Source organism: Manis pentadactyla, chromosome 8 (assembly GCF_030020395.1).
Source record: "Manis pentadactyla isolate mManPen7 chromosome 8, mManPen7.hap1, whole genome shotgun sequence".
Classification (NCBI taxonomy): Eukaryota; Metazoa; Chordata; class Mammalia; order Pholidota; family Manidae; genus Manis; species Manis pentadactyla.
Window position 1 is genome coordinate 121,545,837 of NC_080026.1, and position 13,147 is coordinate 121,558,983.

A 13,147-nucleotide genomic window follows, 5' to 3' on the forward strand; every position below is an offset into this window, starting at 1 on the left:
CTCCCTGGAGCAACTTCCTCTACTTCCCACTCATCCGAGGGCAGAGAGGGGGCAGCGGAAACTTCCCAGGGCTCTGTGGGTGTTATGCTGAAGCCAGAGAAGGCCCCTTTCCTGGAGGGTGATGGTCTAGGGTGTTTCTCCTTGTACATGCATTACCACCTTGCCCAGCACCCCCTGGGAAACTCACCCAACCAGTACAGCTCCTGTGGCTCTGCACGCTAGGGTGTCAGGGGTGTGAATCCACACCCTATCAGGCTATACTAGGTTTCCCGAACTTGTAGGACAACTGGTCTGGCTCATGCTAGGAGCCAAGGGCTTCTGCCAGAGAAGTTAGAGGAGACAGCAAGTGGGAGTTGCAGAAATGAGCTATGAGCCCTGGCTGCCACTGTGACCATGTGGGCCAGCTGGTTCCAGTCAAACAGCGCAGGTCCAGCCTCTTCCTCTACTCCACCAAGATCTAGGAAATGAGAGTGATCTTAAATATAACTGAGTTCATGTCACTTACTTCTTTAAAGCCCTTCAATGGTTTCTTTCCTGTGTCACTTAGAATACAATCCCAGTTCCTTGCATGGCCTTCCCCCTTACTGTTTTGAGTGAGTGTGGTCTGAAGATGGGCAGCCTCAGCATTTGCTGGGAGCTTGTCGGGAATCAGACTCCCAGGCTCCACACTAGACCTGCTGAATCTGAGTCTGCATTTTTCCACAATTTCCAGGTGATTTGTGTGCTCATTCAAGTTTGAGAAGCTGCCTAGACAGTACCTGTGATTGCCCATGAGAGCTACTCCCTCCCTCATTTATCATTTATCCTTTATCCTACTTATCACAATTTATACTGATTTTACTTGCTTATCAGTCTGTCAGGCTAGAATACCAGCACCTTGAGGACAGGGACCTTAAGTCGTGTTGTTCTTTATTCTATCTTTAGCATGTAGCTTGGTGCCTAGCACATAAGAGATGCTTAAGGAATATTTATTGAATGAATACTGAGTTCTCTGCCTTTGACCGTCTGACCCAGTGTTTTTCAACAAGGGAGCTATTGGTGATAGTCCTTGTGTGGCTTAGTCCACAATACTGCAGGATTTAGTGTCCTTAGCTCCCCCAATGCCCACCCAGAACCCCCCAGTCACTGTAGCAGTCAAGAAAAACACTCCTACACATTTCTAAAGCCACCTAGGGGGATGGTATTACTCTTGATTGAAACCATTGCCCTAACCAATTTTGTTTGACCTCATCTTATTGAGCATAGCCTAATGTATGCTGTAATGTCTAAGAGTTAGAAAATCCAAATTTGAATCTGTTCACTACCTACGTGATCTTGGGCAAATCGTTTGACCTTTTGGGACCTCAACTGTGAAATAGGAATCTCAAAGGTGTACTGAGGATTAAATGAATTGACTGTCTAAGCAGCACCATGTGCGTTGTTGGTTCTCATTACGCAGCTAATAGGCAAATGGAGGCATATTGTTTTAGGATCTCTGGAGAATCCCAGAACCCCAGAATCAGAATGCTGGAGCTGGAAGGGAGGGTGAGATCACCAGTGTCCTTGGACAGGCAAGGGCCTAGTGTTTTTACTGTAGATAGTGCAACTGAGGCTGAGAATTCAGCCACAAGGCAGCAGGGCTGGGTGTGTGATTTAGTGACCTGTGATTTAGCTACTCCTTCCCGGAAGGGAGCTGTGATGCCAAGGGGTTGGGGGTGCAGTAGGTCAACTCTATATAGACCCCTGGCAGGGGACAGAGGGTTACCCAGAGTCATGGCAAGACTGTGGGGCATCCTCTCAGCAGCAGGGGAAGGCCTCTAAATCTTTTTTTTTTTTTTGAGGGTTTTAAAACCAAGTTGCATCTAACTTTGAAAGAATAGGCCATTATATCCAAAACCTGATAAATGCAATAAAAAATTAGAGAATATTTTTGCATCCGAATATAGATGCAAACATTCAAAACAAAATATTAACTCACAGAATGAGCAGTGTTTTGAAATAATAATATAACGTGGCTGGCCAGCGTACATGCCAGAGAAGGCTGAAAGTCCCGAAATCTATCGGTCTAACCGATCGTAACCACACATTAAAGGAGGATCATCCATGACTACAGCAACAAATGAGGTATCATTTGAAAAAAGAATTAGGCAGACATTCCTCAGAATGGAGGGAAACTGCTTCCACACAACAAAGCTGCTCACCTGTGGTGGTCTTTAAAGTGGCATGGTGAGGTCAGGTGCATGGCTTGCGGTCATGATCAGCAGAGGAGTTGATTCTGAGGCTAACCTTTTCTTAGGGAAGAATGAACCTTGAACAGAAAACAAAAGCAGGCTTTGGATCTCTTTGGAATGTAACTTGATATTTAAAGAATAGGGCCTTCACAAAGTTAAAAGACCAGAAAACGCACTCCACTTTATTTGTTTAGAAATAAATACATTTTATTTTATTTTTATGAATAAATAAATCTAACCCGTGCTCCATCAGTTTGCAGTCGTTGTGTTACCTTGCGTAAATTACCATACCTCTCTAAGCCTCAGTTTTCTCATCTGGAAAATGGCGAGTGGATTGAGGAAATAACCCTGCTGACATAAACATATGTGAAATAAGCCATGAAGTGTTATTTGGGGGAACATTCACTTGGTATAACCTTAGAAAAATCCTCCCGAATACCTTATCAGTTGTACCTCCAAGTGGGGTTCTCCGGGTAAGCAATTATCTTAGATGTGTATATTAATTGAGTCCTGCAATGCAGATTTCTTCTTGATTCCAAGTTAATGCAAAATAGAAGGAAAAGGGCATTCGAGAGATTAACACATCCATTATGACCACTGAAATAGGCTGTTTTAATAAGGGCCGTTTAATAAAATGTAAGAAGCCCTTTTCTAAGGGGGAGGCAATAGGCCAGGATAGAAGTCATGTGCAGCTGTTTGAGCCTCTGCCAGTGGACTGATCTCACCAGCAAACTGAAGTTAAAAAACAAACTTCTAGATTCAGAGATCTCAGATTAACACTGCCTCCCCCTGCCTTTTCGTCCCACCCCCTTTTTCCCCCAGCTCAGGCACCTGGGGTGCTTGGTGCTTTTCTCTGTGGTTGGGATGTCAGCCGGCAGCCCTGGCGACTGGAGCCCTGGGAGGCGGCAGCTACCTCTCGGGTTTAGCATTACGTCATCCCTTCTAGACCCAAATTTATCTCGGCTGCACACAGACCCGCAGCTCTGAGCTGCCACTGACTTGAGGAGAGCTCACGCATGAAGTTAGGCAAGGCTGACTCACTGAGCAGAGGGAAAGGTTTTCTGTTGCTCCTCACGTTTCTGGGCTCTGAGGGGAGAGATGGGAAGGAGGCTGCCGATGTTTTTTGGGGTGGGGGAAGGAGGGATGTACTGCTGTTATGGTTCCTATTAAGGAGCTCAGGACTTACCGTCTCCTGTCCCCAACCTTGATTATTTGAATATCCCCATCCTTAAAGATAATTTCAGAAAACACTGCTGGGCACTGTAAGCACTTTGCAGTTTCAGGGGAGTTCTTTTAAGCACCAGGTGTCACCACACTGACTTTGGACTTGTGACTTAACCTCATGGTGTCTTCCTCTCTTTCTATCATTCCTGTCTGCAGAAAAGATATAACACAGACCAGCCTCCTTCACTATTAGAATCTGCAATAAATCATTTGGAAACTTGCACTGTGTAAACTGTTCAAAGAAAGGAACCCTAAGAATCAAGAGCTTTGCCTACTTCCTCCAAAAGGCAGATCGTCCCTATCTGGGCTGTGTTTGTTATAGGCTTGGGGGTTTGGGGGCACATTTTTTATCTTCAAGGACAGAATCAGAGGCTGTGGGTAAGATTCCAGGTTCTTTTGTTGGACTTTGGAAGCCTTGCTCTTCCTCAGTTTCCTATCTGCATTTGCAGTGCAAACTGGATTCATCTGGGTAAAAGGAAGAATGACTGCCTCTGGGTTTCTCCAGGCTGGGACTTGTGCTGAGGGATGGTTTGTGGGTAGCAGCACTCTTCCAAGGCTAGAGCCCCACACTTTGTGCTGTGGGAGGCCCTCATGGGCAATGTCCAAGCAAGAACTCCAGGAGTCAGCTAGAGCCGGGAGAAGGAAGTGGGCATCTTCAATTGCTGTTACAAGAGTCTGGATATTTATGTACACAAACCAGCCCTTAGCACGGCCCATTGCCCACCACCACCATCACCTCTCCTCTTCTTCAGCATATGCAGGTGGCATTTTGGTGACTGTCATCCTGCTTTGCATCTTCTTCTTGGCCATGGCTCTGAAAGAAGGGCTAGTACATTCATCTGGAGGTCAACCGTGAAAGGCCAGGCACATGTACTGAGCATCCTGCTTTCTTTTAATAACCTGCAAGGGCTAATGACATGTGGATTTAGACCCATCTTGAATTCATATGTATTTTTCTTCACCACATGTCCCACAGTTTACCTCACACTGGATAGACTTTAACATGTCATACAACTACTACCACTTTTAAGTTCATGGGGTAGCCCATAGCAATTTGGAATCTAAAGCTTAAAGGGGTTCTGCAAATGGTGGGAACTAACTTCCAAACTAATAATTTCTCCCCTCAACAAACAGATATTCTGAGTGAATAGGTATTTTCTTTTATTCTTCCCCTATCCAACATGTCCCTTGTTGGTTGTTACCAATACCCAATTGGAAAGCCCAGATCTGAAGCGACCTAGCCAACAGCTGAAAAAACAGTCTGTTTCAAAGACTTTACAAAAAAATGATTCTCCTGTGGCCTCTGAGCACCTCTCATTTTGGGTCTCCCTGTATTTGATGTAACATCTATTTGGTTCTTAAATGTGGTGCCAAATGTAATATTTAAAAGGGCTGGCAGAATTTTGCAGCTTTTGACCTCACTGGAAATCTTGTTCACTTTTGGGGGGGGAGGAGATTAAAATGCAGCATGAAATCCATGATATTTTTGAGAGTAAGTTTTTCATCCTGAGATGGTATTTTCCATAGTAGCCACTGGAATGACCACAGTGAAAGGGAAATTCTCACCTCACCAAGAGCTTCCTGATGTTTTGGATGTCCACTAAGCAGGTTAAAATAATCAGGATGGGAAAAAGTTACAGATGTTGACACATTTCTTAGCTTGCTCCTAAAGCATTCAACAGTGATGACCCTCTTGCTCTTCTTCTCCCTAGACCAGTGGTTTTCAACTAGGGGTGATTTCGTGCCCCAGGAGACACTGGCAATGTCTGAAGACATTTTTAGTTGTCATACCTGACGGTTGTTGGTGTGCTACTGGATGTAGTGGGAAGAGGCCAGGGATGCTACTGAACACCTTATGGAGCACAGATTCCCCCTCACCCCCAACCCCATCCCTCACGAAGGAGTTATTTGCCCAAAATGTCAAATAATGCTTAGATTGAGAAAGATTAGACTTTGAGGACTTGTTATATTGAGGACTTGGATAGTGTGTGGTGGTGAAGGTAGCCATTGACAGTCTTTTCATGGGTCCCTATTCTCTTTAGCCGCTGCTTTTGGTTCCTTTTCTATGCAGATTGTGAGAGGAAACAATTATCATAGCTTCATTTATTGAGTGCCTTGTACCGAGTGCTGGAATTATTCAGTCTTCACAATAAGCCCTACTGACTATACACTCCTTGAGAGCAGGGTCCGTCTCTGTTTCGTACAGTAGTCCGTCTCTGTGTTCTGTGCAGTAGTACACAGCATGTCTAGTACAGTGCCTGGCACGTGGTAGGTCCTCAACATTTAGATAAATGTTGTAATTACATCCATTTTATACATGAGGAAAATGAGGCCCGAAAATTCTACACCGCTAAGTAGCAGAGTCGGGATATGAACTGAACCTGTGTGACTTTAGCAGCAAATCACTTACTCACTGAATTATATTCCTCACTTGCAGCACCAGAGAGGTTTTCTAGCTTCTAAAATCACTAGTGAGGGGCTGAGCAGAAAGAAGTTGTTAAAAACAAACAAACAAACAGAAAACTACCTCTGTGTGCAAACTAGTGGAATAAGAGCCTTACGGAAGTACTCTAGCTCTGATAGGCAGCTGACTCTGAACAGCGATTTTGGCTTTTCAAGTGTTCACTTGTGCGCTGTCCCAGCCGCGCATTTTGCAGATGGGAAAACCAAGGCGCCTAAGTTTCATGAGAAAGTAGTTGTAGATGCAGCACTGGAACATAGCACTTCGGATAAAGAATGCTCCAGCCCTTGGGCGCCAGCCGGGAGTCTCTGAGTAAGGGGCTTCCCGGGAGTAGATTTAAGCTTGCTCAACTCTTTCCCTCCCAGAAGCAAAGCCCAGATCACCTCTTAGTCTTTCCACCCTGGAGAGAGCAGCCAAGCGGGACTACATGTCCCAGCGGCCATTGTGAAATTCGGCAAGGCGTAGGCGCAGTGGAGCGGCGTGCGCACCCGACTCCCGGCTTGCAGTGGGCGGGGCGGGACTACATTTCTCAGGAGGCAGAGGAGGGGCGGGAGGGGGCGGGTCGTGGCGCTGCTCCCGCCCCTCCCCTGTGCTCGCTCCGAGAGGTAAACAAACCGCGCGCGGGCAGCGGGCGGCGCGACTCGGGTGGCGGGTTCGGCGGGCGCGGCGAGAGCTGCTGAGCGCGCGCCGAGCTGCAGCCGGGCTACCCAGCCCGCCAGCCCCCCATGTCCCGGGGCGGTGCCGGACTGTAGCCGCCAGAGGCGCCTCCTGTCGGCCGGGGAAGTGAGCACGGAGAAGCCCCGGTCGCCCCCCGCGATGCCCATGGAACTGGTGCGGATGATCAACGTGCAGCGCCTGCTGGAGGCGGCCGAGTTTTTGGAGCGCCGGGACCGAGGTAACGGCTGAGCGCCTCCGCCTCCGCCACCGCCTGAGCCCGCGTACTCCTGCTACGCGCGGGGAGTGTGGTGCGCGTGTAAGGAGGAGCGTGTGTGTGAGCGGTGCGCTTGTGAGGAGGGGTGCAGTTGTGAGCGCTGCGCGTTTGAGGGGAGGGGAGTGTGAGGAGGGATGAGTGTGAGAGGAGGTGCAGGTGTGAGGGACACTGGGAGTGGAGGTACACTTGTGAGGGCAGGTGATTGTGTGGCGGGGTGATTGTGTGTGGGGAGGTGAACATAGAGGAGGTGATTGTGAGGGGAGGTGATCGTGTGGGGAGGTGGCCATAGAGGAGGTGACCGTGTGAGGGGAGAGGATAGTGTGAGGAGGGGATCCTGTGAGGGGAGGTGGTGGTGTAAGGACATGATCGTGTGAGGGGAGGTGATGTGTGAGGGGGTGATCCTGTGAAGGGGGGTGATCGTGGGGGGAGGGTGACAGTGGGAGGGGGTGCACGTGTGAGGAGGCGGGCGCGTGAGAGGCCGCAGGTGTTGCGGGAGGGTCCAGGTAAGTGTGGAGGATGAGGGGCAGTGAGGGAAGCAGGGGCAGAGACGGTCTGGGTGACGTGGTGAGAGGGGTCAGGACTGGAGGGGTCGAACCAGGAGCAGAGGGAGGAGGGAGGCGGCTCCGAGGAGAGGGTGGGGGGGGGTGAACCCGAGGCTGCGAGAAAAGGGGAAGGAAGGGACTCAAAGGGGGGGCGGCGCAGCACCGGGAAGGGTGGCCTAGAAGCGGCTGAAAGCAAAGGGAGGGAGTGTCTGATGAGGAGCGGCAGGAGGATGTGCGCTTGTGGGGAGGGACCCCTGAGAATCTGGTGGGAGCAGGTGGGATTCCTCTAGGAATGGAATTGAAGGAGATGTGGAGAGACTGGGCTATGAAAGTCGGAACTCAGGGAATCGTGGTGTCAGGAGAGAAAATGTCCTTGTAAGACTAGCTGATGGAATTTGTGAAGTGAACATGTGGGCAGACACCTAGAATGGGGAGAGTTAAAGGGAAAAGGGGGATTTTGAGGCAAATAAAATGATTGAGATGAATGGTAACTGGTCTCAGAAATGATGTTTGAGTCAAGAATTCGTAGAGGAAAGGATTTTGGAGAGGCAGGAGGAATTACTTGGTTTAGAGGAGGTATTGGTACACCTTGCAGGCGGTGGCTTGGGTCTCTATGTAATGTCACAGGATTCATGTCCAGGCAAGGACTGGGAAGTTTCTATCTTCCAACCAGAAGGGTGGAAAAATTTTACCTCTTTTTCTTCTCCCAGTTTCAGTAACCTGTTACCACAAGGATTTAAGATCTGTGAATCCCTGGATATAGGTATGTTCCTCTTACATTGCTTTTTTTGTTATCTCTTTAGAGTGTGAACATGGCTATGCCTCAACATTCCCTTCCATACCGAGCCCCCGGCTGCAGCATTCAAAGCCCCCACGGAGGTTGAGCCGAGCACAGAAACACAGCAGTGGGAGCAGCAACACCAGCACTGCCAACAGGTAGCAAGCTGGGGAGTTTGAGGAAGGGCACCTAGAGGGGGGAAGTACATACTCAGGCAGAAGTGGTGGCCCTGCTGCCCTCAGTTCTCTAATACCAAGAGTGGAGCTACATCAACAGCCAAATGAATCCCTTTACCATCATTCCTAGGGATTTGGCCCCTTTAAAATAATAAAGTCTAGGAATCATAACTTGACTGTCAAAGGAAAGTAATAGAATATGGAAAGATAGCCAGAGAAGTTCTTGCTGGGATATTAAGTGGGGAGGTCTGTGACTGAGAGGGACAGTAAATTGACAGACTTGGCAGCTTGTGTCCGTGCATATAACTACATGCTAAGAGTTGTCTTGGGTCAAGTTTAAAGTTGGATGAACTAAGAAGAATTTTTAAAAATCAGAAATAGCTCAGGGAGGATATAAAGCAGAATCAACAGTTTTGTTAAAGGAATAAAAATATTTAGGTAGAATAGGAAGTTAGTGGGTATGGTCTATTTGTTGTTTAAGGATGAAAGGAAGACCATACTGTGAAAGTTTTGTCTCATATTTAATGATAAGATTGAATTGGTAAGGAACCTTAAAACCAAAAAAAGGATGGTAGGGAGAAGATGCTTATTCTTCAGTCAGAACAGATCTCTAGAAAATGCTTGTCTGGATGTATTCAGATAGAGTTGACTTCCATTTTTTGAAAATTTTTGGTAGTGTCTGGCTATCTCTTTGTTTCAGAGGGCCAGTGAATTCTAAGGATTCATCTCACGAAGTTTTCAAAAGACCATCTTAAAATCGATGGATGCTGCCTGCTGCCTTTTTTGTTGATTAGAGAAATTAAATGAGACCATTTTACCTGATTGCAAAAGTTTTGTCTAGAGAATATAAATACTCATTTTGGAGGGGTGCTGAGCAACCTCTGGGTAACATCATTTGCTGGAAGGATTTGGGGAACTCCAGACAGGTAGTTTGGGTAGCCACTTGGGGAGGCAGGTAGAGTTGGAGTGGCTCTAATTGATGCAGAAAAGTTGAGTCTCCTGTAGATAACAGAGCTTAAAAGGTTAGATCTTCTGAGTCTGCAATTCTAACATCCTTGGGCAGAACTAGAATTCACTGTTCTCCTTTTAACTTATCTTTAAAGCTGTGTCTTTCCTTTTTGGCTTCTTAAGACTATTCTGTATTTTTTTAACTTAATTTTTAAACTTATAAAAATAATTAGCTATAGGCTTAAAAAGCTGTATTTATGATTATGTGTAGGTCTAGAGGGTTATGGTAGGTGTGGGTGAAAATATGTAGTATGATATGCAGCATTAAAAAATAATGTAAGTTTCTTGTTCTTCACAGTTTCTCTGGTTAAGGTATCAGCAGTTAAAATCTATATTCAGGAATTTATGGGTTTTTCAATCCATTTGTAGATGTTAAAAAAATTTTTTTTAAATCTAGAAACATGGGAAGAGTACCAAATAAGAAACCAGACCTTGTTTCTGTCATTTTACAAGTATTTGTTGAGTCTTTCTATTTTTTAGAAATAAGGTATATGATCTCCTTATATTTTCTCTCTGCTCCTTACTGTTCTCATCTGTAAAATGAGGGGATGGGCTACCCACTCACCAAAGTCCTTTCTTTCCTGAAGTTCTGTGATACTAATTTAGTGACAGTTTTAGAGATCAGTTACTATATTAGCTATTAAGCATATCACCCCATCATTACAGTTGTGACATTTTTGTTAATAAATCAAGGATTACAGAAACATAAATAAGGTATGTATTTCTAGATTTTACCAATTATGTTATAGGTCATTAATAAGTCTGTCTTTGTCATCTGTTGACTTATACTTTGCTCAGCCTGGGGTTTTGACTAAGTGATGTTTCTCTTTCATGCTAGTGTTCCTGTTAGGATTCTACTATTGTGTATGGTACCATAGTGTGAATTACCATGTGTTTTAGTACAGTATTTCAGAAAATTTGTAAAAGTATAAGCATGCTATGTGTTCTTACACTACCCAAGGGAAAATATGCATACATTAGATCACCTAAGACTAAGAAAGGTCATTTTTCATGGGAATATAAGTAGAAAGAAAGAAAGAGAGAGAAATACATTTTAGAATATATTATGTCAAGGTCCACCTATGTATGGGATTTAGGTAGGACCTATAGATGAGAACTAGCATGTTAAAGTGAAACACTAGAAATTATTTCTCCTTGCCACTTATTTAAAATTTCTACTTCGTGGAGTAGGGGAGCCAAGGATCAAATTCTAGTCCTGGGGTACTTGGAAAATAGTATTAGTCCATTTTCAAGTGGACACAATAGATTTCCTGTTAATTTTAAGCCTATAACTGAATTTAATAGAGATTTTAATATACTGGTCATACAAGGCAGATGACTTATAAAAATTTCATTAGTCGTCAGAAACAAGGAAAGGAGTAGAGTTGATGAGTATATGTGTCTTATTTTCCTGACAAAAGCTACCTATGTGGAGGTTGTTGTTCCTGTTATGCATCTTGAACACTGATATCTCATATGTCATAAAATGGCATTTGTTTCCCTGATATTGTAGCATCTTTAAGCTATAACTTGGTTAATTTTTTTCCCCTAATATTCTCAAGTATAATAAGATATCCTGATATAAAATGTTGTTTGATAAATTTATGCTGACAGTTCACTTTTAATATTATAAATTCCTATTCCTCCCTTCCCCCACGTCTTGAAATCTTATTTTCTTAGGAGTACAAAGGAGAGGAAACAAGCATGAAAATGTAAATTTTCATTACCTTGAAAATCCCACTACTTTTATCCTTTGGGACCCTTCTAACTGACATTTGGGAGGTTAGACCAATAGTATATAAATTATTTTTTAAATACACAGTCACAAATACCTCTAGAGTCTGACTTCTCTTCTCTTACCTTCATTACTACCCTCCTAATCTAAGGTGCCATCATCTCTCACCTGGGCAATGCTGGGACCTCCTAACTTGTATCCCTGCCCCAATTCTGGTGAATTATATTAGCCAGCCTTCTTTTAGTTCCTTCAGTACACCACGTTTGCTTCTACCTCAGTGTCTTTGTTCTCTGCTAGGAATTGTTTTTCTTCCCCTTTTGCCAAATTATCCCTATCTAATAGCATTCTTACTTCAGCTTAATCATAATTTCTTTAGGGAGTTACAATTCTTCCTCATCTGCCAAAGTAGATCGGGTAATCACATACCTTATGGTACTCCCACTTTTCCTTCACAGTGTTTATCACAGTTTATAGAAATACAGTTATCTGATCAGATAAATTCATGTCTCATTCATTGGACTAAAAACTCCATGAAGGTAATGATGGAATCTCTTCTGTTTAAAGATTTATCCCTAGTACCTGTCACAGTGCCCTGTACACAGTAGGTGTTTCTTAAAGAATGGAATGTTTTCAAACTCCAGGTAGACTGTCCTGATTTGGAACTGATTTCTCTTTTGTGCTGAGTATCATATTAGATTCTGAAAGTAGAAAGGATGGAAGAATATACAACTCCTGCTTGGGCAGACTCTTTGATTACTTTGTATTCTAAAGGACATTAATGATAATACATTTGGAAAGGAAAACAATATATAGTTTTTGAAGAAAAAAATCTCCAAGCTGCGAGTTCTTTGAAACAAGTTCATTATAGCAGACTACAAAATGCTACAATTAGTTTTAAAGAACCTTCATTATCATCCTATGTCATGAAATTAAAATGATACCCAAACTTGTATATGCAAAGAATCATAATTCTGTCAAATATTGACAATAACTATTGGTATGAGCCTGTGACATATACATAGTAATTGCATTATTTTAAGGCAACCTAGAAAGTAGTACCAATTTGTGCTTGACTTTCAAGTTGATGAAAAATTTCTTCATAACAGCAGCAGTATTTCAGTTTCCCCTACTAAAATTGAAGACAGTGAAAAGCAAAACAAATTTCCTTTTGTTTGTAAGGCTTTAATTTAACTTTCCTTAAACTACTGAATAATGAAATGTCTTAGTCTTATTCTAGAAGAAATGTTTGCATTGTTATATTTTTAGCTTTATATACTTCTTGGCTATTTTATTCATGGGTTATTCATTTATTGGGCAGTGCTGGTAAATTCTTTTTCTAGGATAGATGTAGAGGATTTATTCCCAGTGGAAGTAATTTGAGATTTGTTATATGTTCTGTTCTTATTCTTAAACATGTACCTATTTGTTCACAGAACAATTGAATTGAAGCCTTATTTTTATTTTTGTGAAATTTCTTTCTACTTACTGTATGTTTTTCAAATTTTCTATATTAAGAAATAGTTTCTGGATCTTTGTTCAATAGAAAACTACCAAGGTTTCAGGGTAAGAGTGGAGAATAGTAGCAGTTAAACTCCTGATGATGTTAGTATTGCTTTTTAGTATTTTCCACATGTTGAATGATTAATACATCCTGCATGATGTGTTGTCTGATACTCTATCTTCCACTAAGGCCAAATTTAAGTAAAAATTCTGAAGAATTACTTACATACCTGATTCTAAACAAACTCAGACTTTCCATCAAGTGCTTCATTGAAGCATAGTTCGCTGTTGCTGGGTTTCTTAAGGATGTATTCCTCTCTGGAAGTAGCCTTTGAAGGTGGCTTGCATGATCACACCTTGTAAGTCAGTAGGACAGCTGCCTCTGTTTCTATTTGATAGGAGATCTTTTGCCAGAATATTGAATATATGATGTGGGAGATCACAGATCGTAGAAAGGGAATTCAGTATGTTATCTGGTATAGTTCTCTGCTTTATGAAGGTAAGATATTATCACTTATTTTATGATTAAAGTGCATGTGTCCTAGAGATGGTAAGTAATCTGCCCAAGTCATAGCTATATAC

At 43.4% G+C, this 13,147-nt stretch overlaps 1 protein-coding gene across 2 annotated transcripts in view; it reads left to right on the plus strand.

The window, feature by feature from the left end:
* MXI1 (MAX interactor 1, dimerization protein) overlaps nt 1-13,147 on the plus strand; it is a 77,440-nt gene that overhangs the window by 9,753 nt on the left and 54,540 nt on the right. The window contains exons 1-2 of one of the 2 annotated variants that reach the window (XM_036899013.2): nt 6,469-6,790; nt 8,172-8,304. In XM_036899013.2, coding sequence (XP_036754908.2) covers nt 6,712-6,790; nt 8,172-8,304 — 212 coding nt within the window. In that variant the 5' untranslated portion in view covers nt 6,469-6,711. Of the gene's footprint in view, nt 1-6,468; nt 6,791-8,171; nt 8,305-13,147 lie in introns of those variants that run through there. The other variant, XM_036899012.2, reaches the window with a different exon arrangement.